Raw genomic sequence first — 27,347 nt, 5'->3', positions numbered from 1 at the left:
ACGGCGAGACGCGGACCAACGAGCCGAGGGCCACCGCCGCCCCCTCTCCCCCGAGCGGCCCGAGGCTGAGCACGCTCCCGCGGGCCGGCAGCGCCGCGGAGAGAGTGGGTGGGCAGGCGAGGGAGGGGAAGGGAGAGGAAGGAGGGAGGGAGGGAGAGGGCGAGGCGCGTCCCCGCGGCGGGGGCGCGCTCTCGCGCGGGCTGCCGGGATCGCTCGCCGCCGCTGTGGTAATGTCCGCCATGTTGGCCATGGCGCAGGGAGCGGATCGGGCGGGCGAGCGGCGGATCTAGTGTGTGGAAGCGGCCGCGGGCGGCGGGGGTCTGTTTTCGGGCGGGGTGGGCGCCCATGCTGTGGCCGGGGGCAGTGAGGAGGAGGAGGAGGAGCGGGCCGGCCGCGCTGCACTGAGGAAGGAGGTGGAGGAGGCGGCGGGAGTCCTCCCCCCCTCCCCGCCCGCCCCGCCGCCGCCGCCCGGGCTGTTCCTGTAAGGCGGGGAGACAATGAGTAAACTCTCCTTCCGAGCGCGGGCGCTGGACGCCGCCAAACCGCTGCCTATCTACCGCGGCAAGGACATGCCTGATCTCAACGACTGCGTCTCCATCAACCGGGCCGTGCCCCAGATGCCCACCGGGATGGAGAAGGAGGAGGAATCGGTAGGGACTCGAGTGTTTATTACCCCCCCTTCCCTCCTCCCCCCTCCCCTTTGTCAGTCGGGCCTCGCCATTCACAGAGCGCTTTACGCTCGCTGGAGGGCGCCGCTGCCGCTCCAACGCATGGGACTCTACGCCGGCGGAGTAGCGTAAACCCTCTCGGCCGGCGCAGCGCCCGCCCGCGGCCGCCATGTTGTTGCGTCCCAGTGTTGTGATTAGCTCGCAGCGCCGCTTACGCTGCCGTAAGGGGGCCTTGCCGTAAGCGGCGGCCGGGAATGGCGCAGGGGATGTTTTGGCCGCACTTGGCGTACGGCCTCTGTTTACCTTCCACTCCGAACCTTCCTCCGGCACGGGGTTAATTAATGGGCGAGGGATCTTTTGGCTAGGAAGGGTTTTCTCTTCCCACTTTCAAATTTAGTTTTGCATTGGGTTCTCGTTGAAATTACTTGTGGAAAGTAAAGCGCGTTCATAACAAACACCTTCCTCCTAGCAAGGTAATCCCGGCTCCCCGGCCGCCGGTGGTGCAGCGGGATGAGGCGGTGCAGCACTGCGGCGGGGGAGGGCGGGAGCCGCGACTACCCAGCGGGGTGTAGCGGTAGAGAGCCGTTGACCGGCTGGCTCCGCGGCGGCGAGAGGGACGGCGCTGCCCACCTAGCCGGGACGGCACCGGTTCGGTACACAGCGTTAGAAAGCAAACAGGGATGTTCACCTACGAGCCGCTGGCGCTGCCCTGTCCCCGCGCCGCGTCCCCGGGAATTGTCATCATAGAGGGTGGTCTTTTGGAAGTTGAGGACTTAATGCATCCAAATTGACGGTTGCATTTTTGATAACACAACGGTTTCTGCAAAGATTCTGCTTTTCTCCCTGATGGAATTTGGCATACTGTTGAATTTTGTCTGGCTTGACTGTGTTTATGACTCTGGAGTGGTGTTAACTTGCGTGCGAAGTTCATAGTAACTGCACCCTCAAGGATTTCTTCAATGAACCTGTGGTCCCGCCTTATTGTCAACCCTGGGTGTGCGTGGATTGGTTCTCTTGCTTCTGTGACTGTCAGAAGAAGGCTCGAGGTTTCTGTGATTGGTTTTCTCTTTTGACTATTAATATTGCAGGAAATGCTTTTATGCCTTTGATTGGCTGCTCCAGTTCTGACCTCATTATATTACCCTGTTATTACTACTTTCTGCTGTGATTTAATCACATTTTTCTTTGGTCTTTGATTACTTGGAAGTCTTACACTTTCAGGAGAAAATGAATATGGCAACGGTATCGGGATGAACATTAAGTATTCAGCTTTTCAAAAAATAAGATGAAAACCCAACATTTGCTGTAGATTTAGATCTAAGTCATATGAGAATATTCTTTTTGTTTTAAAAATGAAGTTTATTTCTAGCAGCTCAATTTTCCATGGGAACGATAATTAAAATAAAGTTATAGTATGTACAAGAATTGAATTGGACTTTAAAAAACACAACTTTGTATTCCACAAAGTTAAATTTTTGTTAATATTATTGTATGGGATTTGACCCAAGAGGAGAAGTAGCTTATGAATCTTCAAGTATCACTAGTGATGTAATTACTTGGATCCAGTTATTTGGGTTTGAGAAGAACTAAAATCAAGAAGCTTGTTCTAGAATGAACAATTAACCCGAAAGATAAGTTACTTTTTGTGAACTGAGCAGCAATATACTTACAGCTTTTGGTCCTTAGTTTGCCACATGTGTCTTGGTATTTTACCTGAATTTAGGAAGAAAACTTGCAGTTTAGTTATTTTTTTAATGATGTATTAAAAACAAATAATGAAACCCTTTCACTGTTAACTTTTTCAGTAACAGTTGTGATTTTCAATCTGGAGATTGGAAATCAGATTATATTGGATTATTTTCAGTAGCCTGCTTCAGTTGCCCACTTCAGGGAAGAAGAAATCCAATTTATGATGGAACTAGAGTTGAAACCCAGGACTTCTGACTCTTTGGTCCTTTCTGCCTCTTTGATGTTACAAGTGGTGGTACTTAAAATCAAAACAAAACTGAACAAACCCTGACAGTTAAGATTTATAACTATCTTTTGCTTCCCAGAATGTACAGTTGGGGTGTTCGTTTTTTCTTTCCTCTTTTTTAAATTAACGTGTAAGAAGACTTGTGCTTACATGAGTGACAGTCGGTTCAGTTCTTCTGGTCCTGTTTACAGGACTTCTGTTATTAAGCAGAATTATTTGTTCATTTTAAAAAAATGTTCTGCTTTCAGCACCTGGGTGGCTCAGTCAGTTAAGCTTCCGCTTGATTTCGGCTCAGGTCATGATCTCATGGTTTGTGGGATCAAGCCCTAAGTCGGGCTCTGCTCTGACAGTTTCTCTGTCTCCCTCTCTCTCTCCCTCTCTCTCTCCCTCTCTCTCTGCCCTTTTCTCGCTCATGTGCACTCCCTCTCGAAATAAAATTAAAAAACTGTTCTGCCTTGAAAAGCAGTTCTAAGCAGCAGTAAAATATAAATTTCATAAATGTTTTGTGTTTCATTTGAGTTGTATTTCTTTTTTTTTTTTTAATGTATGTTTATTTTGAGAGAGAGAGAGGGCATTCACGCAAGCAGGGGAGGCACAGAGAGAGGGAGACAGAATCTCAAGCAGGCTTATACTCACAACCATGAGATCATGACCTGAGCTGAAATCAGGAGTCAGACCCTTAACCGACTGAGCCACCCAGGTGCCCCTGAGTTGTATTTCAATTCAACTTCCATTACCAACATGTTCTAGTTACTTTTGTAAGTATTTTTTAAATTATATAGACTTGTAAAAAAAAAAAATAACAACCTTGGCTTGTGGATTTATAATTGTTGCTTTGCATTTCTAACTATCCACAATATGACTCCTTTCCTGCTTGGTTGACAGAATCTTTTGACTTCACTTGAACCACCTTCATGAATCTTAACCTCCATTCTCACTCCGCCCCCACCCCGCCCCGGTAAAATTAAAAACTGTGTCTATTGGATTATTATTAGACTTTGTTTATATAGTCATTGACTCAGTTTTGAGTTATATTTTGATAATACTTAGATGAGATAATCTAGGCATTCTTTGACATTGGTAGCACTCTCATCATTCTCTTAGCTCTTTCTTTTCTTTTGGACATGTAGGCATCTTCTTTTGTTCCCTTTCCTCATTTTCCTTGTCTTTTGCCTAAGGTCTGCCAGTAGGCATCCTCCTAAACTTGGTCTCTATAGTGCTCTACATGACACTTGATTTAGGTCAAATACTGTTAACTTGTGTTTATTTAGAATCTAAACTAGAATGATCAGGTAATCATCACAACACCCCTTGAGTGTTGTATAGAGGTAGTTGATGTTTTTTGATAATACAGTACTTAACCATTTTTCGACTACTACTTGTGTCCCAGATACTATGTTAATAACTTTACATACGATTAGTTCATTTAATCCTTTTTAAAATTAACTTTTTTGAGTTATTTATATGCAATAAAATGTGCTCATTTAAAGCATAGAGTTTATGAGTTTTGACCTACATGTACACACAAGGAAATGCCACCACAATCAAGATAAAGCAACATTTCAAACACCCAAAAAATTCCCTTGTGCTCCTTTGCAAGTCATTCCATCTACACCAGTAGTTCTAAGCAATTACTCATTTGTTTTCTTTCCCTATAGATTTTAGTATTGTTTTCTCTAGAATTACATTTAAATGGATTTCACATACTCTTTCGTGTCAGGCTTCTTTTGCTCAGCATGATGCATTAACGATTCATCCTTGTTACATGTATCAGTCCATTCCTTTTTATTACTGAATAGTATTCTAGTGAATTGTTGTAATATATTCATCCATCCATCTGGATATTTGAATTGCTTCCTGTTTTTGGTTTTCATTGAATCTTTGTAACAACAGCCTATGTAGTATTATTGTTTCTGTTTTATGGATGAAAAAACTGTGGGTCTCACTGTTAGTAACTGGCAGGGCTATAATTCATGCCCTTGGTTTTAATATCACAAAACCCATTCTTATAACCACTGTGATTCATGTTGACTTCTTACAGAATCCCAAATTAGCTTCTGAACTGTTAAGTTCATTACAGGTTTTGTAAACATTGTTTTACTTTTTGTAATTGGGGAACTTTGAAAGATGACATTGATTTGATTGGAATATTAAATTACTAACTAGGGGCGCCTGGGTGACTCAGTCGGTTGAGTGTCCAACTTCAGCTCAGGTCATGATCTTGCAGTTCAAGAGTTTGAGCCCCGCATCGGGCTCTGTGCTGACAGCTCAGAGCCTGGAGCCTGCTTCAGATTCTGTACGTGTCTCTCTCTGCCCATCCCCGGGGTGTGTGTGTGTGTGTGTGTGTCTCAAGTAAATAAACATTAAAAACAATAAATTATTAAAACAAATAAGTAAATTGCTAACTGTAGTTTTTCATCACTTAATTGTGTATGATTTTTGCTTTTGGCTTTTCAGATTTTCTGTTTCTTTTTCCTTTTTTCTTAGAAGTTTATTTACTTTGTTTCTCTGTAGTGGTACCATTATGTTTATCTGAATGTTTACGTTACCATAAGCATGTAAGAAATTTGTGGGAAACTATTATTTTTTATTGTTTAGATTTTATTTTAATAGAATATAATCTATGTAAGGACAAGGATCTTTGCATATTTTGTTCATTAATGTATTCTGAGTATCTGAAACTGTGCCTGGAACATAATATATGTTTGCTAAATGTTGGTTAAGTGTTGAATGAGCCTCTTTTTTTTTTCTTTCTATACTAAGATCTATGTTTTTATGAAACACTGTGTGTGCGTGCATGCGTGTGTGTGTAATTCATTAGCAGATTTTGGGAAATTATTCATGGAATTCTTTTTGGTTTCTTACTTTGATACAACATGTACCTAAATACTAAATGCATATATTTTTTCCCTCTTGAGTCAGAGGCCCCTTTAAATACACAATTTTGAACACACAGGTATGGCTGCAATATTTTTATTTTGTGTTAATTACCCTTCTCATAGGTGTATGTAGATTTGTATAAGATACCTTTTTGTATCAGAGTGAACCAAAATTTCTATGAAGCATGTGATTCTGCTTATTTTCAATTTTTAAAAATGTTTTATTTATTTTTGAGAGAGAGACCGAGTATGAGCAGGGAAAGGACAGAAAGAGGGAGACACAGAATCTGAAGACAGCTCCAGGCTCTGAGCTGTCAGCACAGAGCCTGACGCGGGGCTCGAACTCTTGAACTGCGAGATCATGACCTGAGCTGAAGTCAGACGCTTAACTGACTGAACCACCCAGGTGTCCAATTCTGCTTATTTTTAAAAAAATTTTTTTTTAATGTTTATTTATTTTTGAGACAGAGAGAGACAGAGCATGAACAGGGGAGGGGCAGAGAGAGAGGGAGACACAGAATCCGAAACAGGCTCCAGGCTCCGAGCTGCCAGCACAGAGCCCGACGCAGGGCTCGAACTCACAGACTGTGAGATCATGACCTGAGCTGAAGTCGGACGCTTAACCGACCAAGCCACCCAGGCGCCCCTAATTCTGCTTATTTTTAAAGAAAAAGATCATGACTGATTTGAATTGCCATTTCTCCTTTTATGCTTTAGTTGCCTAATTTTGATATCCTCTTAATATTTTAAGCAACAGTGAGAGTAGGAATATATTCAGTGTTTCTTACATTTCAGAGTTTTTTTTGTCACTAATACATTTCATGTTTCATTATAGAGGAGTTCTAGAGAGGGTATAAAATAAAATTTTGTAAATTGATATTGTAAAAACACTGAGCATTTATTCTTTCAACAAAAGCATATACTAGCCAGTTATCATCTGAGTGCCCGGTGTTACCTAAATATGACATCAGGAAACTTTTGAAGGGGTAACCATGGATAAGAGTATTTGTAAGGCTGTGTGCTGGAGTGTTGCTAGGATTAAAATTAAAAGAAGAATATGATATAGAACTTGACTTCGGGAAATGTAAATGAGTCATTGAGGTCAAAAACATATCTGGAAAGTTAGCAGAAACTACCAGGTTAAGTTGACCTGACAAAGAGCATTAGAAATAGTTAAATTGGGGGCGCCTGGGTGGCTCAGTCGGTTGAGCGTCCGACTTCAGCTCAGGTCACGATCTCGCGCTCCGTGAGTTCGAGCCCCGCGTCGGGCTCTGGGCTGATGGCTCAGAGCCTGGAGCCTGCTTCCATTCTGTGTCTCCCCCTCTCTCTGCCCCTCCCCCGTTCATGCTCTGTCTCTCTCTGTCTCAAAAATAAAACGTTAAAAAAAAAATTAAAAAAAAATAAAAAAAAAGAAATAGTTAAATTGTAGTATAGTTAAGAATTAGAGAAAACTGTTACTAGAATGTATAGAGGGATTGGAGAGAGATTTAACAAGTTGGGCTTTCAGGTTTGATTGTATGGTGTGTGTTGAAGCAAATACTTGAATCCAGGAATGTTTATTTTTTTTTTATTAAAAATTTTTTTAAAATGTTTTTATTTATTTTTGAGGGGGAGAGAAACAGAGTGCGAACTGGGGAGGGGCAGAGAGGGAGGGAGACACAGAATCTGAAGCAGGCTTCAGGCTCCGAGCTGTCAGCACAGAGCCTGACGTGGGCTTGAACTCGTGAACCACAAGTTCATGACTTGAGTGGAAGTTGGACGCTTAACCGAATGAGCCACCCGGGCACCCGGAATCCAGGAATGTTTACAGCAATTTCTGTGGATGTTAAGTAGAGTAAAGGAAGTTTCTTCCATTTTGCATGTATTTTATCTGCCCTTTTCAATCCATCATCCCCTGCTTATAGAGATTTCAGGAGGGTAGTACTGCATCATTTCTGAGCACGCCATTCTCTTAGCTCTTTCTCTTTGGTTTTTTTGGACTTACAGATGGCTTTTACTTCTTCTCCTTACTTTGTTCTGTGCTATATCTTCAACACTAGAAACTGTTTGTAACAAAGAAGGCACTTACTAAATATTTGGTGAATTAATGAATAGAAGTTGAGGTGGAGATAAGGCTGCAAAAGGGGTACAATTATACTAGATGACAGATAGTTTCAAATGTTAGCCCAGGGGTTTGTAGAGTGGTGTAGAAAAAAGAGCACTGACTTGCAAGTGTGAAGTCTCTTTCTAGTTTTGTTTCTGTTCTTTAGTGGCCAAATGATCTGGGAAAGTTGCCTACCTTCTCTGAGTCTCAGGTCATTCATCACTACCATCACAGCTACCATTTATTGTGCGTTAGTCAGTGTGTTGAGTACATGCCAGGCACTTTGTTAAACTCAGTAGGTGGTTTACGACTCATAATGATAGGATGTATAGTAGGTGCTGTTATGTCTTTTCTAGAAGACGAAGCAGGCTTTGGAGATTAAGTATCTTGCCGAAGTTCACTCCTACTTGGACTAGAACATAGTAAAGCCAGTATTTGAACTCAAATCCTGTGAGTGATTGAGTCTAGAGCTCTGACCTTTACCACTGTACTGCTTCCATCTGTAAAATGAGTGGGTTGAGAACTAGATGATACCTAAGTTTATTACATTTTCATTGTTCTATACTACCATGGAAGAGTCATTAAAAATTTTTGCCTCGGGGAATGATATGAAAGAAGCTTTAAGGTGAATGCCTTTTGTAAACACATTTCTTTCTTTTTTTTTTTTTTAATTTAATTTTTTTTTTTGGTAAACACATTTCTTTAACACAAACTTTTAAGGAATGATTTATCTGTGGGGTAAGTTTAGATTTCATCAGTATCAGGTCTCTAAAAACGAGGCCTAAAAATGTTTAACAGGTAGGATCATTAGGTTGATTTCAAGTAACAGAAACCAAATCTGGTTTCTTTAAGATTCCTAGGTGTTGCCTTGAAGACCCCAAAGAAGGCTTGAACGGTCAAGGCTTGAGAATGCCAGGAACCAGGGCAGCTATGGGCTTTTTAGCAGCAAGTGACATTAATATCACTAAACTCTAGCAATTCCCAGTCATTTGAGAGGTAGTAGTATAGTGTTGTGGTGAAGTGCATATCTTCTTCTTTGAGCCAGACTGAATGGTTTTGAGTTCATCTATAAAATCTCATGGGTTGTTGAGAGCATGAATTGTGTGCTTGGGACAGTTTGTGGCATTCAGTAAGCAGTCAATAAATATTAGCTGTTATCATCATTGTTATGTTTCTTTTGTTTCAGAATCGCAGATCCTGGTCATTATTGGTTTGGCTTGAATCAGGTGTCTGTGTACCTATAAGTCTGACAGTCTGACAGGGGAGGTTAGTACATAAGTGCTGTTAAGGGCTACTTTCCTGAGAATGAGGCTTTAGTCGGGAGCTGCCCTTTAGACATTTACTGCTGGTATGTATATAACATTATGACCAAAAGTTATGAAGTTAAATTGTTAATTAAATTGTTTTAATCCATAGTTTGATCCAAGGTGAATTTGGATACTTAGGGTATTTTTATAGACCTTAAGTTTGTAAGGTGTTTTAATGGGATAACGATATTTTACGTATTTCACAATATAATGGTAGGATGTGTATTGCCTTTTTAAAATGAAATTTAAATTAAGGATTATAGAAGAAGTCTCCAGAATCTTTTTAAAGAAAGCATACCCTTCATACTAATTTTCCAAATAGTAAGGGATGCATTTTGTGTGACCTCTAAGAAGTTATTTAACTTTCCTGGCCCTTAGTTTCCTCATTTGTGAAGTAGAATTGGATTGAGTGACCGTTAAAGTACCTTTGGGTCTAAAAATTACTTGCTTCTGTGAATCCACATATCTATCTACTAGGTATATTGTCCAGAATGTTAATTAGATGAAAAGAACTAACAAGCGAAAGACTAAATATTAGGAAGATACTAGTAGTTAAGCTTTATTTAAAGAGTTAATTATTGTAATCCTGTTAATTTGGTTTAGAGTCCTTTTTTTGTGAGGTTCAGTTATATTTATCCACTATTTAATACTGATTTTTCCTAGAGATCAAAAGAGAAGTCCCCTCTGTATGTTTTGGATATGATCAGTTCCCTTTTCATGGAATTTTCTTTTACTGTCTCTTACTGTAAATGTCCTGAATTTTGGTATACTTTTAGCCCAGACAATTTGAGTTTTAAAATAAATTTTTTAGTATCTCCCACTTCTCACTTGAGGGATGTATGTGTATGTATGGATATGGATATATGCATGAGAGAGTGATAGATACTTGTTTTCCCATTTAGACCAAATGCCTTAAGGAAGGTATAAAGTCTTTGTTTTACTCAGCAGAGGCTGGATTACCTATGCAGGTTCTTACGTGGTAGAAAGTTTGTGATACAGGCATTGACCATAATACTGGCCACTGGGATTGGATTTGATTGTATTATTAAACGTACAGCTCTGCATCTTCATTTCAAGTACAGTTGAGGTAGAAAAACCAGTAATGGATGTGTAGGTGACAGCTGGTAGGAATAAGCCATGAATGAGACCAATGTAGATAGCAGTAGGTCCATCATGATTATTTGATTTTATCTTAAAACTGATCCTTGCTGATATTTTGACTTGTTTACACTTGCATGAAATAGAACTTTGGGTTTGCCTAGTCTGTCATCCACCACTGTTTTTTTGTGGGATCAGTAGTGGAGGAAGATGACAGCCACTTCCAGATTCTTCTTAGCACCATTTCCTTACATTTGTTTTTAGGTTTCTTTTTTCTTGCCAGCTAGTATCACCGTGCAGTCAGAAGAATGCAGAGTGAAAGAGTCAGCCTCTCTGCTAGTTCTCTAACTCATATCTTTACTTCCAGCTTTCTCACTTCCCTTTTTTGGGAGGAATGTGGGCAAAGGATAGGAGGTTGTTGGTTGGGGAGTTGACAAGCAGCCCTTATTTGTACTGTTAATTTGATGAAATTGGTACTTCAGAATAGTGCCTTAGGTTCCAGGCCTGGCCTCTGTCACTTTCTCTTTAGGCAAGATAAATTACTTCATCTCATTAAGCCACTTTGCTTCATCTGTTTAATGAGAAGTATCTTGAAAGGTAATCTTAAAGATTATCTTTTTGTGGACCTAAGTCAGTGCCTTATACAGGCAACTGCTTTTTTTTTTTTTATTATTAATAACAGTCTTCAGTTATATAGGCTAATAAATGTGAAGGAATATGGAAGAGTAAAATATACAGAGTAGCTCCATACATTATTCTGTGGAATAATTTCTGTTTCACATTTTTTTCTCCAGTCAATTAAATATATTTTTATAGTTGTCAAACATCAGCAGATTGATACGTATATTTTCCTCCTTCCATCTCTTCCTGGCAGAGCATTTTAACAATCAAAATGATTTAAAAAATTAAAGACTTTAAAAATTAGCAAAGAAACTAAATTTTCAGCTAATCCTCAGAGTAATATTTGACTCCTGAATAATTGATACTGTATTTGTTTTTAAAAGTGATTTCCTTTTTTCTTTCTTTTTCTTCTTCCTTTTTAAAATTTTTAAAAAATGTTTATTCATTTTTGAGAAAGAGAGAGAGAAAGGGGCGGGAAGGGTCAGAGAGAGAGGGAGACATAGAATCTGAAGCAGGCTCCATCCAGACTTTGAGTTGTCAGCACAGAGCCTGACGTGGGGCTCCAACTCCCGGACTGTGATCATGACCTGAGCCAAAGCTGGACACTTAACCAATAAAGCCACCCAGCACCCCCGCTTCTTTATTTTTTTGATTGTTAGTTGGTCATGGGGAAAATAAATTTTAGTGATGAAAATCTGTTCAGTGGGTGGTATACATTAGAGAATCAAATGACGAGAGACATTCTAATATACCAATGAACTCTGGGATGAACACTTAAGTTTGGAACTTTGGAAAGCATGGTACCAAAGAGGTAATCTTGCCATTTGATCCTTGAGATATTTCTCAACTGGCATGGTTTTGGCATTCAGTTTTTTGGGTGTATGGGACTGTCACAGGCATATCATGAAGTTTATTGATATCCTGCCTGCTAATTGCGATAACCCTGAAATGTTTTTTTCTCGATTTCCAAATGAGGGCTGTGGGATCTGATTTAAGAACCATTGTCCAAGGCTTCTTAACCTTTTGTGACTTGGGACTTTGACAGCTTGATAAAATTCCTGCTTTTCCCATCCCCTGCTGCAACCCCCAGTTTGTCCTCTGTATTTAAGAGTTTGTTTTTTTGGTTCGTCTCTTTTTTTTTCTTTGTTCATTTGTTTTGTTTCTTAAATTCCACATATGAGTGAAATCATATAGTATTTGTCTTTGTCTGACTTACTTCACTTAACATTTTACTCTCTAAATCTATCCATGGTGTTGCAAAAATGGCAAGATTTTATTCTTTTTTATGGCCAACTATTATTCCATTATATATATATATGTATATATATATATGTGTGTGTGTGTGTGTGTACACATATACACACACCCCACATTTTGTTTATTCTTTCATCTATTGATGGACACTCAGGTTGCTTCTATAGCTTGACTGTGGCTTATAAATAATGCTATAGTAAACATAGAGGTGCATGTATCTTTTTAGTAGTGGTTTTGTTTTCTTTGTTCCAGTTCTTTGTCCCAGTAGGGGAATTACTGAATCATATGGTAATTCTACTTTTAATTCTTTGAGGAATCTCCATACCGTTTCCAACAGTGGCTGCCCCAGTTTGCATTCCCACTAACAGAGCATATCGTTCCTTTTTTTCTCCCACATTCTCTCCAGCATTTGTTTTTCCTTGTCTTTTTTGATCATAGCCATTCTGACAGGTGTAAGGTGGTTTTGATTGTGATCTCATTTGTTTTGATTTTGTCTCATTGTGGTTTTGATTGGCATTTCCCTGATGAATAGTGATGTTGAGCAGCTTTTCATGTGTTGGTTGGCCATTTGTAGGTCTTCTTTGGAAAAATGTCTATTGCAGCAAAAAGAATATAATACCTGGGAGTAAATTTAACCATGTAGGTGAAAGACCTGTACTCTGGAAACTATAAAACAGTGATGAAGGAAATTTAGGAGGGCACAAACAAATGGACGGATACTCCATGCTCATGTATCGGGAGAACCAATATTGTTGGTTCTACAAAGCAATGTACAGACTTAATGCAATCTCTATCAAAATACCAATAGCATTTTTCACAGAAATAGAACAAGTAATATGAACATTTGTATGGAACCACAAAAGACCTTGAATAGCCAAAGCCGTCTTGAGAAAAATGAACAAGGGTAGAGGCATCACAATCCCAGGCTTCAAGATATACTAGAAAGCTGTAGTAATCAAAATGGTATTGTACTGGCTCAAAAAAATACACACAGAGATCAATGGAATAGAATAGAGACCCTAGAAATAAACCTGTGCTTATATGGTCAATTAATCTATGACAAAGGAAGCAAGAATATACAGTGGGAAAACTGGATAGCTACGTGCCAAAGAATGAAACTGGAACACTTTCTTATGCTGTACACAAAAACAAACTCAAGAGTGGATTAAGGACCTACACGTGAGACCTGAAACCGTGTAACTCCCAGAAGAAAACATAGGCAGTAATTTCTTTGACATGGGCCATAGAAACATTTTCCTAGATAGGTCTCCTGAGGCAAGGGAAACAAAAGCAAAAATAAACTATTGGGACTACACCAAAATAAAAAGCTTTGTATAGCTCAGGAGACCATCAACAAAATGACAAGACTACCTACTGAATGGGAGAAGGTATTTGCAAATGATGTATCTGATAAGAGGCTAGTACCCAAAATATATAAAGAGCGTATACAACTCAATACCAAAAAGAATCAAGTAAAAAATGGGCAGAGAGCCTGAATCAGTATGGTTTTAAATGCATAAAATAGAATCACATAAGCCAATTATATTGAAAGTTATCAAAATAATGTAAGTTTGTAATTTACATGCTTTAGTAATACATTAATGACAAGATTTAGAGTTGAATCTAATTATCTTAGTTTTAATGTTTGAGAGAGGGAGAGAGAGAGAGAGAGAGACTGAGCGACTGAGCACGAGTGCGGGAGGGGCAGAGAGAGAGAGGGAGACACAGAATTCGAAGCAGGCTCCAGGCTCCAAGCTGTTAGCAAAGAGCTGGACGCGGGGCTCGAACTCCCGGAACCATGAGATCTTGACCTGGTCTGAAGTCAGATGCTTAACTGACTGAGCCACCCAGGCACCCCTAATTATCTTTTTAAGTAGTGATAAGTAGAAACAGTATTTAAGTAGTGATAAGTATTAACAACCCCTAATTATCTTTTTAAGTAGTGATAAGTATAAACAATATTTGGACAAGTGCAACCACTGTAATATGACAAACCATCTGTGATTTCTGTTGTATTGCTAGTCCTGAGTATTACTAGTACTGTTATTTTGCCTTTTGCCTACATTAGTAATTGAAGGAAATGTTAAATTTGATAGAAGTTAGTGGAATAAGAGAAATGATTGTTTTCTCACCCAAGTTTATGGCCCCTCAATTCTTTCTTTGGAAGTTTTGAAGGTCTTTGACCTGAGGTTTAGAATCCCTCAGAAGAATTTCTTTGGCCCAAATGGCAACCTTATTGCCATGTCATCCTTGTCCCAAATATATAGTTAGGCTAAAGATTTTATTTCTTATTACTATAAAGGAGATGTTACTGTAAACAGAATATGTTATTTTTGTGTTTAAGATATTTTCTACATTTTTTAAGTTGGAAAATAATATACCCACGTGATGTAAAGATAAAAATTTATACCACAAAATGATATATATGAAAAGTAAATGTCCTTCCTCCCCACATCCCAGACACTCTACAGAGGCAGCTGTTGTTGGCATCATGCATGTGTATCCTAGAAAACTGCTAAACAAATGCTTATTTCTTGTATTCGTTTTGTAAGTAATATGTGACGTTAGAGTTAGTTTCTTAATCTAGAGTCATTCATTAAGTCAGGTAATTTTGATTTTAAATTTAAAAATCTCTGAGGAATTGAGAATTGGCAAATTGTAGCTTTCTAATTGGATTGTTTGGAGTTTAGATATAAAACCTTAATCTTTTATTCCCATGTTGCAGTTTGGCTGTCTGTAAGCCTTGCATTGTGCATAGGACTTTTGTTTATTTTTCTATATATAAAATAAATACTTTAAAGTCCGATTAACTATTAAATGTCTTGTCGGTGAATTTTTTTTTTTACCAATTATTTATGGCCTTAAGTAGCAGTTTAGGTCAGAAGAGCAATAATAGGCTCCCCTTTTGAAGAAAGTCACCTTATTTCGGGTTATCATATTGGTAAGCTGGATCTTTCACACAGACTGCACTCTTTCAAACTTTCATTGCAGTTGTTTGTGTTCATTCATTAAGTAGCTCCATGAATGCATGGACTGTGTCTGTATTACCTTTGTATCCATCATCTGGTGCAGTGAATGATGTATGGTAGCTTCTTACTAAATAGTTGCTGATGGAGCGAGCAACGCCTGTTATGTACTTTAGGTTACGGAAAGGAATAGAGGTGGTACCTGTCTTCAAGCAGTTTGTAGTCCCAAAGAAAAGAGTTGTACATGGATGACTGCATATAAGGTTTAATGTGTTATGTAAAAAGTAAAAATTATATTGTGGAAATTTGTGTCACAAGGACGTGATTTGAACAAGAGTATGTCTGAGTTCATGTAATAGCTAGTAGAAGATACCAAATTGGGGTGTCTGGGTGGCTCAGTCGGGTAAACATCCAACTCTTGGTTTCAGCTCAGGTCATGATCTCACTGTTGGTGGGGTTGAGCCCTGCACTGAGCTCTGTACTGTCAGCAGAGATTCTCTGCTGTCTCTCTGGGATTCTCTCTGTCTCTCAAATAATAAACTTAAAAAAAAATACTACTGAATTATTTTTTACAAATGAGATTTGAAGTTATTTCGTATGCCACGATGTCATGAGTTTTTTGTTTATGTTTTTTTTTCCTGGTACATGTCATTGCTTTTCATATTGGAAAGTGTGTGATGTCCTGGAGAGTTGTTAGAGGGTTGAAAGAATTTTTGTGGTCTAGTGTAGAGTCACGTTTTAGGATAGGCAAACTTGTGTTAAGAGCATTTCCTGTTGTTTTTGTTTTTGTTTTGGTTTTAAGAGCAGTTCCTGTGTAAAGAGCTGTGGGAAGAGAAACTTTGTGATATGAAGGATGATCTGAAGAACTAGTGCTGCCTTATTTATTGTACAAGTAATGTGGAGATTTTATTTATTTTGCTTTAAAACACAGAGGACACTTTCCATGGAGAAAGTACTTAGAAGATTTTCTGTACATTATAGGTGCTTCAGACAGCAGTGGTTCCCCTTCAACTTTATCTGAAATACCAGCTCAGCCATCTTACATTCATCAGGGCTTTCAAAATACCTCCAAAAGAAATACAGAAGGTTTAGGTCAGTGATTCTCAAACTTTGTCATGCATCAGAATCACTTGGAGGGCTTGTTAAAACACTGATTGCTGAGCTTCATTCTGACATTGTAGTTTTTAGTGGATCTGGAATGGGACCTAGGAATTCATATTTTTTAACAGGTTCCTGATGCTGCCTGTCCAGTGACCCCACTCTGAAAACTACCACTGTAGGAGGAAGAATAGCAGTTCCATCTTGACCACATAGCAGAACAATCTGGGGTGCTTTTGTAAAGTACACGTGTTTACCTTAGACTTCCCAGCCAAATCACAGTTTATGGGTGATTCTGATTCTAGGTCGAAAAAACGGTTAGTTATGTATGCCCATGTCCCCTGCATGTCTGCCTTGCCATTTTACCATTCCAGTAAGGAGTATTTCTCTTATTCATTGGCTTTTGAACTCTTTTGATTGACTCACTGTGTGTGTGTGTGTGTGTGTGTGTGTGTGTGTGTGTGTAGGTGAAATAAAACTGAAATAAAGTGTGTCTTGACATGCACACACACTACACACACAAATATACTGTTGGGTGTTTGTTTGTTTATGCAGTAGTTATGTTCTGTCAAGTTGCCACAAACAATGGATTAATGAATACTGAACCATTGCTTCTAAAGGAAATACAGGGCTGGTTCACAGGAACCTCTCTGGTCACAACATTTTCATCAAACAAATCAATACAAATTCTTGTTTTATGCATGTTTGTGTTTTGAAGATACTTTATTTAACATATACTATTGATTCTTGGCATTGAACTCACAGCCAGCAGCACTGTAAGTCATGCCTGAATGAAACTTGTCTAACACAGTTTCTCTGTAAGTTACATCACAGCCGTCTTGTGCTTAAGAACATTATAGCACTTCACTACTGCATTTGGGGAGTCCATAAACAATGAAATCATCAAAAAACTATAAAAATGCAAAAAAGTGGCACTAAATAGAATGTTAGAAATACACTTATTTATAGTATAAGAGCTGAAAGAAGAGTGTCACCTCCTTTGACCTCAGCTGGGAACATAAGATTGGGATGACTTGAAAGCCGCTTTGCACATTCTTTGAATGACTGTGAAAGTACTGCACATATTGATTTTGGGGATCACACATTTGTGTGAGGTGAATTTGCAAACACAGAATTTGTGAGTATTGAGGATTGGCTATACATATAGCCAATAGAAATAGCTATTTCTGTTTTGTTAAATGAGCTAGTTACTGATTTTATGATTGACTAGAGATTCAACCCATAGTTTGAAAAACACTGTTCTGATACAGCAACACATGTTACATATAACTTACTAGTTATGCAGTGTTAAGTAGTTAAGTGATATTAAGCTATATATATATATATATATATATATATATATATATATATGCGTGTTTGTGTGTTTCCTTCATTTAGAGTATATAAGGTTTAATCTTGATAATTGGGAGCTGTGGTTTTGGAGGGTGCATCATCAGGTTTGTGTTTGTAAAAGATCATTGTTGATGGATGGGTTGTGGAGGGCAGCACATGGCTAGCAGTGATAGTGGTGGTGGCAGAGGTGGCAGAACAGAGACTAAGCGAGTTATAAGGCCAAAGCACTGGAAATGTGATTTCTAGCTATGTATTTTCAGCAGATTTGTGACAGAGTAAAGACAATTGGGATGCTTTGTGGATTAAGGGATTTCAATTAAGTCTTAATTTTATATCAGGGATTCTTAATTGAAATTTCTGGTACCTAGATAGACTTAATGGGGTCTGTGAACTTACTGATTTTTAAAAATTATTTTATTTTAGAACAAAAGTGGGGGAGAGGGGCAGAGAGGGAGAGTGAGAATCCCAAGCAGGCTTCCTATGCAGGGCTCAATCCCATGACTCTAGGATCATGACCTGAGCTGAAATCAAGAGTCGGATGTTCGACTGAGCCACCCAGGCACCCCTTACTGATTTTTTTTTTTTAACCACAGTTTTATGTAGGTCTCCTGATTACTCCTCTCATCATCAGGTTATTAATGAAGAAAATGACCTAGAGGAGGTTAAGAATTACAGTTTAGTAGATGGTATAGATTGCTTTTTTCATTGTTAATCCTTATTGTATATGAATCACAAAGTTCTAAATTTTCTGAGAATTCTAAGGAGGTATTTAAAAAGCTTTAGACTGGGGCACCTGGGTGGCTCAGTTAAGCGGCTGACTTCCGCTCAGGTGATGATCTCATGGTTCATGAGTCCAAGCCCCACATCTCTCCTGCTCTGTGCTGACAGCTCAGAGCCTGGAGCCTGCTTCGGTTTCTGTGTCTCCCCCTCTCTCTCTGCCCCTCCCCTGCTCTTTCTCTCTCTCTCTCTCTCAAAAATAAACATTAAAAAATTTAAAAAGCTTTAGACTGAGTTTGTGTTATTATGAAATGCAGAATTTTTACGTGGAAGCACGTTACTGAAGAAAGTAAATGTACTGAATGTAAAGAAGATTCTTTGAATCGTACTTTACAAAAGTAAAATTTATAGGGCGCCTGGGTGGCTCAGTCGGTTAAGTGTCTGACTTCAGCCCAGGTCACGATCTCACGGTCTGTGAGTTCGAGCCCTGCGTCAGGCTCTGGGCTGATGGCTCAGAGCCTGGAGCCTGTTTCCGATTCTGTGTCTCCCTCTCTCTCTGCTCCTCCCCCGTTCATGCTCTGTCTCTCTCTGTCTCAAAAATAAATAAACATTAAAAAAAAATTAAAAAAAAAGTAAAATTTAGATAATTGTTTGCCTGTATTGTAGTGAATTTGTGTTTAGAAACAGTGGTGTAATTAAAATTTGCCTAATATGTTTTTTGTATTTAGGGCATGATACAGCACAGGAAGATACTCATTCTATAGAGTGGTAATGCAGTACACATGATCACTGGAAACGTGCTCAGCCACCTGAGCATGTCTGAAGTAGCTAATGTCTCTGTAAATTGGAAAAGCAAACCCCCAAAACATCCAGCTTGTTTTATCTGTTTTTGAAAATACCCACCTCTCCTTTGTAGCAGCATCATACATATATGCTTATATGTAAAACATTCAGAATATACCCATAAGTATAAAGAAGAAAATACAGATCCCTTGCAATCCTACCATTCTGAGATATCCACGTTTTTGACCTTTGTGGATGTACTTCCTTCCTTGCTTTTTTTCCCTCTGTATTTATGTATTTATAGGTATATAAGTATAGGGTGTGTGTGTGTGTGTGTGTGTGTGTGTGTGTTAAGAGAGAGAGATTTGCTTTTTAATCTCTTCGTTTCAGATTGAGAAATCTGTGGCCCAGCCTGAGTCATCTTGTCAATTATTGGATTAACCCTAGTTACTGTAGCCTGAGAAGTGGATGGTATAAGAGAATGGCAGTTTGCATTTTGATCATTGGTGTAAAGGGAGTTTGGGGAGGAAGGAACAGGGATTCCCCAAAACAAGGGATTAAGGCATAAATACAGTTGTTAAAAAAAATTCCTGTGGGATAGGCATTGATTCTGATTTGTTAAATACTATAAGTAGGTGGTGTTCCATTGTACATTTAATCAGTGTCCTCTTGATGGATATTGGTTGTTATGTAGCCAAAATTTTCATTTCTTAATGAAAGAATGCTTCTGGTTTTTTAATTAAAATTAAGGTCGTTTTGCCACCTCTCTCAAAATTTACCTCAAGATTTCTTCTAGAACCTGTCTGATTTGCTCTAGTACGCATGGCTCTGTAGGTCCGTTTTTTTTTTTTCCATCTAAATGCATGTCCAGTTGTCCAAACACCATTTAAAAAAAATCTTTTCTTCCTGGTTTGAGATGCCACTTTCATCATCTTTGAAATTTCTTAGCCATTTGGATTTATTTTTAAATTTTCTATTTTGTTTCATTGGGCAGAAGACTTTTTAAAACACGTTTTTTTGAAGATATACTGTTGTAATATCAATCATTTCATTGTTTTATTTTTATATTTTTATCATTTAAAAAATACATGGTGAGGCTAGTTCTAACATTCTTACTGCTTTCCTTTTCAGAGTTTTCCTTACTATTGTTGCTCGTTTATTTTTCCATATGACCTTTATAATTTTGTCTGACTTCAGAAAGAAAATGTTGGTGTTTTACTGGCACTTACCATACATTTGTAAATTAGCTTATAGATAATTGACATCTTTGTGATGTTGACTTTTTATCCAAGAACATGATTTGTCTCTTCATTTGTTAGAGTCTAGTTATATTTATTTTCAGGAGCATTCTTTTTCTGTTTGCTTTGTTTTTGGTTAAACTTATTTCTCGGAATTTTATTTACTTGGTTGCTATTGTAAATGTTACCTTGTTTTCTATTATACTTTATAACTTGTTATTATTTGTATTTTTAAAAACTATTGATTTTTATATATTAATTTTATATCTTGTGACTTTAAGTTACCTGATTGTACTTTTGCATGGGTTCTCTTGAGTTATTGAGCTATAAATATCATGTAACTTACTTAAAGAGATAGTTTATTTCTGCTTTTCTAACTAGTGTGCTTCTCATTACCTTTCATTATTTAAAATTTCTGTTGGAAAATTATTTCCATTCCATATTGAATAGTAGTAAGGATAATGGGCATCTTTGTTTCTTACTTCAGTGTGACTGCTGGTAGTGTTTCTCCATTAAATAAGATGTAGATTATTCTAGACTGATTTATAGACGTAGAAAACAAAATAGGTATTTACTCGGGCACCTGGGTGGCTCAGTTGGTTAAAGGTCGAATTTTGGCTCAGGTCGTGCTCTCACAGTTTGTGAGTTCAAGCCCCGCGTCAGGCTCTTTGCTGACAGCTCAGAGCCTGGAGCCTGCTTCAGATTCTGTGTCTCCCTCTCTCTCTGTCCTCCCCCACCCCCTGCCTCTCAAACATAAATAAACATTAAAAAAATATATAGGTACTTACAGTAGAATATTATACATATGTATGTAATTTCATAAAAATAATATGTAAAACCTCCAATGTTTCTACCATAAATGAGTCTTGAATATTTTCAAATGCCTTTTTGGAACTTGTGGAGATTTTCCCTTCAGATCTGTTCATTATTGATGAATTATAATATTGAACCATCCCCAGCATTTGTGGAATGAACACCATTTGGTGATGAGGTATTATTCTTTTTAAAATATTTTTAGTCTTAATACATTCTTCTCTGTAACAGGATTTACAGAGATTTTGCGTCTTGTTGGCCCAAGGTGGCCACTCGATAGCTTCTAAATTTATATCTATTTAAAAAGAAATCTCTGGCTGAGAGTAGTGATTCACTCTCATTTCTAACTTCCCAGGAGATATAATATGATTGACCTAATTCAGGTAAGGTATCTAGCCTGATTCAGTTGACTGTGTTTGGGGTAAGGTGAGATGATTGACTACCTTGGTGGATAGCAACCCACTCCTGGGGAGACAATGGTAGTTGAGAGAGTGGACATTGGTGGGAGTGAGACTGACTTCTCAAAAGGTGTCTAACTATAATTTTGTATTTTGCAAAACCCTGTTTATATAGTTACATAGTTAGCAAAATTACAGGTTTTACTGAAACAGACTAAGATTTCTTTTTTAAATTGTAGTCTATTATTGGATCACCACTGGCTTTCTTATCTACTCTACAGTACATGTTTTCAGTGGTTACTTGGAGTTAAGAAAGATCCTAAATGGCTGTCCCTCTGAGTCACCTTTCACCACTACTGCCTACCCCACTGCAAGGGGGAAAGTTCTTAATCTTAGCATATGTGTAAAGGTGTATATATTCAGTTCTGACATCTATTCCAGTGTGGGGGATCCCCCCCCCCCCGCACACACACACCAAGCAATTCTCTGACATCAGCGGAGTGTCCTACAATTCAACTCAATTCTGACACTGGAGATAGCATTAGATCCTAAAGGTTAAGGGCTCAGTTCTACAAGACTGTTCCCCTCCTCCACTTTCAGATGCCAATCACGAGTTCAGGTAGTTGCCTGTGCATCTGACTGACTGGTTCTAGATCGGCGTATCCAACCACCCCCTCCTTAGGTTCAATTAATTTGCTAAAGTGGTTCACAGAACTCAGAGAAACGTTTTACTTGGTAGATGACTGGTTTATTAATAAAAGGATAAAACTCGGGAACAGTCAGGGAGAAGGCAATTTATAGGGCAACATATGGGGAAAGGGGCACGGGGTGTCCATACCCTCTTGGAATTTGCCACTCTTTCAGCCACCTCCATGTATCTATCAGCCTGTGAACTCTCTGAACCTAGTCCTTTTGGGGTTTTTTATGGAGGCTTCATTACATAGGCATAATTGATTAATTAACTATTGGTGATTGATCTACAATCTGTAGGCCATCTCCTCTCCCCAAAGATTAGGTTTGGGACTGAAAGTTCCAATTCTCTAATCACATGATTGGTTCTCTTGACAACCAGCCACCATGCTTAGATGCTTTCCAAAAGTCACCTCATAACATAAACTATATATGCTTGAAAGGGATTTGTTAGGAATATCAAGTCACACTTATCACTTAGGAAATTCCAAGAGTTTTAGGAGTTCTGTGCCAGGAATTGGGACTCACATCGAATGTGTATTTCTTGTTATCACAGTATTACATGGGTTTTCAAAAGTTAGAATTTAATTATTTATGTATAGCAAATTTCCTATTTGAAAGATGTCTTTCTAAAATAGATTTGTTGAGGTATATTGATGAATGAACAGCACATACTTAACATGTACAACTTGTTGACATTTATATACACCTGTAAAATCGTTATTACCACAGTTAAGATAATGAACATATTTACCATCTCTAAAAGTTGTTTCCTCATGCTCCTTTATAAGTCCTCTCTCCTTTTTTCAGGCAAACACTAATCTGCTGTCACTGTGGATTAGTGGTTTGCATTTTCTAGACTTTTATATAAATAGAGTAATTAAGCATATATTCTTTCTTGGTCTGGTTTCTTTCACTCAGCATGATTGTTTGAGATTCATACATATTATACCATGTATCAATAATTCATTCCTTTTTATTGCTGAGAGTAGTCTCTTTTATGGATATACCACAGTTTATCCACTCACCAGTTGAGCAAATAAAGCTGCTGTGAACATTTGTGTACATCTGTTTTCATTTGTTTTGGGTAAATACCTGGAGATTAAACGGCTTGATTATATAGTGGGTATAGTAAAACTGTTTAATTTTTTTGAAAAGCTGTTAAACTGTTTTCCAGAGTGGTTATACCATAAAGATACCTTTTGTGAGATGCATAGTTTAGAACCTTGCTGTTCAGTTTGGTCTGTGGATATGGCATTACTTGGGAGTTTTGTTAAAATTGCTTGAATTTGAAGTCTCATTCTACACCTGTTGAATCAAAAATGTGCATTTTAAAAAGATCGCTAGGTGGTTCATATGCACATTAGAATTTGAGAAGCTTGGGTTTAGAGCAGTAGTGCTCAACCTTTTTTTTTTTTTTTTTTTTCCTGTAACATCTGAGGGTTTTGATACATTTCTGTGAAATTCTCAAATGGGTCCAGGAGATGGAGGATGGTTTTTTAAAATCTAACATAATATTGATGAATGCAGAGTATTCTGCCTCCCCCACCTCCCCTATGTGATTGCTTCCTTCATAGTGGCAGTAGAGTGTTTTTGTCTATTGCCCATTTCAGATTTGGTGGTTTCCGGAAGAATTGCTTTCCAAGCATTTTTCCAAGTATAGAGCTCTATAGTCTGGCACAGTTTTTTTGTGGGTGAGAGATACTTATTTTCTTTCTGTGTAATTTCTAGGGTGAATGAATCCAATTTGCTAGCTTTTTTTTTTTTTTTAATGTTCTTATTTTTCCTTTGCATAACCAGTGATCGAATTCTTGGTTGTTTTCACATATAGGTATCTTGAAATTTTCTGTAAGAGCTGTCTCTCTACTCTCAGTATTCAAGAAATGCAAAATTATACCGGAAATAACTTTGTTAATCAATAGATGAATTTGCTCAGTATCAAATAATGCTTTTTAAAACCCTGTGTCAGTGATTTATTTTTGCTTAGTTTTGAATTTTCTCTACTACTGCTCATTTCTGTTGTTGTTTGTGGATATTTAAGAGCAAGCCAGCCATTGATGTTATTATCACCTTCCTAAATTAGTGTTGATGTTGAAGGTCAGGGTCTTAATCAGCATCAGGAAATTCTCAATTTAAAACAAGGTTTCAAAAACCCAACAATTAGATAACAAAGATTAATCATTAGTTACTTTATCAAGTGGAACTAGTTGCTGTTATGTAACTTCTGATTGACCTGTTTTCCAAAACTGGATTTGTAAGTCAGGTTCTAGAATTATAACGTGTGTGATAAAATATGTCTATACAATAAGATTACTTTCACTTTTACATTTCTGCTTAAGGTATCAGTTACTCCAGACATTAAAGTCCTCTTACCTTCTTTTCTTCTTCAAATCCCCACAGGCAGTTAAGATAGAGAAACTGAGGGTGATTCAGTTCTTATTCATTTAAAATTTAACACAGCTGTTTTTCAGAAGAGAAAAATCTTTACCCTGTTATTAAATTCTAAAAAGAATTTATTGCAAATGGGCACTTACCTGTTTAGTTGATAAATGTCTTTAAATCCACTTTTATAGAAAAAAACAGAAACCTTAGTAATGTGACTGTTTATTGATTTTTTAGCTAAAGCTAATACATTTCTTTGGGAGGCAAAATTAATGAAATACATATAACTTTACTTACAAAAGCAGTATTTAGAATATTAGAGGAATGGATAGGTAGCATATTGAGAGTAGATATCCTGTCTTCCTAATTTTAGGGGAGAAGCATTCAGTATTTCACTGAAGTACGATGTTGTGGGTTTTGTTTTTAGTAGATCTCCTTTATCAGATTGAAGAAATTCTCTTATATATTTTTAGTTTTCTGTGAATTTTTAGAAAGGATGTTGGATTTTGTAAATGCTTTTTCTGTGTATAGAAATGATCATGGCTTAAAAAAATTAATATAGTGAATTACACTGGTTTTGAAATTAATGTTGCATTCCTGGGATAAACCGTATTTGGTCATGTATTCTCCTTTTAACATGTTGGATTCTGTTTGCTAAATTTTTGTTTGGGATGATTGTATCTGAAGGGATATTCATCTGTAGTTGTCTTCTCCTGAAATGTCTTTTTCTGGTTTTGGTATCGTAATACTGGCTTCATAGAATGAGTTGATAAGTATTCTTTCCACTTCTGCATGATGGAAAAATTTGTGTAGAGTTGCTGTTTCCTCAAATATTTTGTAGAATTTGTCAGTGAAGCCATCTGTCCCTGGAATTTTCTTGTATGAAGGATTTTTAACTATAGCTCAGTTTCTGTAATAGAGGGTCATTCAAATTATCTGTTTCTTCCTGAGTGAACTTTGGCAAAAGTTTGTTTCTTTTAAGGAAATTGTCCTTTTCACTTATTGACAAGTTTACTGGTATGAAGTTCATAATACACTCTAGGGTGATGTTTCCTCTTATGTTCCTGATATTGGTAATTTGTGTCTTCCCACTTTTCCCCTCATCAGTTTGGCTAGAAGCTTATCAATTTTATTGATTTTGTTAAAGAATCAGCTTTTGGGTTCATTGGTTTTTCTCTGTTGATTTTGTTTTCTTTTATTGATTTCCACTTTAATCTTGATCATTTCCTTTCTTCTGCTTACTCGGGTCTAATATGCTCTTTTTCTAGTTTCTTAGGGTGGAAGCTAATGTTATTGATTTAAGACCTTTTTAATGTAAGTATTGAGTGCAATAAATTTTCTATTTTAGCAATATTTTGCAACGTTTTGTTTAAATTTTCATTCACCTTAAGATACTTTGTAATTTTCCTTTTGATACTTCTGACCCTGGGGTTATTTAGAAATGTGTTATTTAGTTTCCAAATATTTAATGGTTTCACAGAGATTTTTCTGTTATGAATTTCTAACTTGATTGCATGGTGGTCTGAGGACATATGGTTTGAATTCTTATAAACTTTTTGAAATATGTAATATGCTTTTCAGAGTATGTTCTGTCTTGGTAAATGGTCCCTGTGAACATGAAAAGAAGGTGTATGCTGCCTTTGGATGGAGCATTGTGTAAAAGTCAGATCAAGTTAGGGGTGCCTGGGTGACTCAGTCAGTTAAGCATCCGATTTTGGCTCAGGTCTTGATCTCACAGTTTGTGGGTTTCAGTCCCGCATCAGGCTCTGTGCTTACAGCTTAGAGTCTGGAGCCTGCTTTGGATTCTGTGTCTCCCTCTCTCTTTGCCTCTCCCCTACTCGCATTCTGTCCCTTTCAAAAATAAAATAAACATTAAAAAAAATTTTTTTTTAAGTTAGATCAAGTTAGCTAGTAGTGTTAAAGTCTACTACTATATCTTTGCTGATTTTCTCTCTACTTGTTTTATGTGTTATTGAAAATATGGTATTAAAACCTCTGTAATTGTGAATTTGCCTTTTTACCCTTGAATTTATACTCGTTTTTGTTTAATGTATCTTGAAGCTTTGTTATTAGGTGCACAAATGAGTAGGGTTGTTATGTCCTTTTGACTGATGGATCTCTTTAAGCATAATGAAATAAACTTCTTGAGGTGCCTAGGTGGCTCAGTCGGTTAAATGTCTGACTTTGGTTCAGGTCCTGATCTCACAGTTCGTGAGTTCTAGCCCCACATTGGGCTCTGTGCTGACAGTTCAGAGCCTGGAGCCTGCTTTGGATTCTGTGTCTCCTTCTCTCTCTGCCCCTCCTCTACTTGTGTGTGCACTCTCTCAAAAATAAAAATAAATATTGAAAATATAAATTTCCTTTTTTTAGGTTTTTTTTGTTTTTTTTTTTTTTTTTTTTTTGTAATTTCTGCACCCAATGTGGGACTCAAACTCACAACCCTGAGATCAATGTCTGCATGCTCTTCTAACTGAGCCAGCCAGGTTCCCCAATGAAATAAACCTCTTAATCCTTGGTAGTTTGTTCTGAAATCTTTGTTGGATGCTAATATGGTCATATTAAATCTCTATGACTAAGCGTTAGCATGGTTTATCTTTTTTGTTTGTTTTTTTTTTTTACCTCTAACTTACTTAAATCTTTATATTCAAAATGCATTTTTTATAGGCAGCTTATAATAGGGTCTTGTTTTTACCTAGTCCGACAGTCTCTTTTTTTTAAGAAAGTGAATGTGTGCATGCACGAGTGGGGGAGGGGCAGAGGGAGAGAGAGAATCCCAAACAGGCTCCATGCCCGGTGTGCCTAGTGTGGAGCATCCTGACTCGGGACTTGATCTCAGAACCACGAGATCATGACCTGAGCTGAAATCAAGAGTCGGTCACTCAACTGACTGAACCACACACGGGGCCCCTAAAAGTGTAAAATCCTAATTAAAAAATCATGTTAAATGTAAATGATGTTAATACCACTATTAAGACAGAGATTGTTGGGACCCCTAGGTGACTCAGTTGGTTAAGCCTCCCACTC

General features: G+C 37.9%; 1 protein-coding gene across 2 annotated transcripts in view; it reads left to right on the top strand.

The window, feature by feature from the left end:
• Positions 1–225: 225 nt before the first annotated feature.
• EPC2 (enhancer of polycomb homolog 2) overlaps positions 226–27,347 on the top strand; it is a 120,218-nt gene continuing 93,096 nt past the window's right edge. The window contains exon 1 of one of the 2 annotated variants that reach the window (XM_047871254.1): positions 226–650. In XM_047871254.1, the coding sequence (XP_047727210.1) occupies positions 498–650 (153 nt within the window). In that variant the 5' untranslated portion in view covers positions 226–497. The remainder of the gene's footprint in view (positions 651–27,347) is intronic. The other variant, XM_047871252.1, reaches the window with a different exon arrangement.

This window comes from Prionailurus viverrinus, chromosome C1, assembly GCF_022837055.1.
Source record: "Prionailurus viverrinus isolate Anna chromosome C1, UM_Priviv_1.0, whole genome shotgun sequence".
NCBI lineage: Eukaryota > Metazoa > Chordata > Mammalia > Carnivora > Felidae > Prionailurus > Prionailurus viverrinus.
The sequence above is the reverse complement of the archived record's forward strand: the minus strand, read 5'-3'. Positions and strand labels throughout refer to the sequence as shown.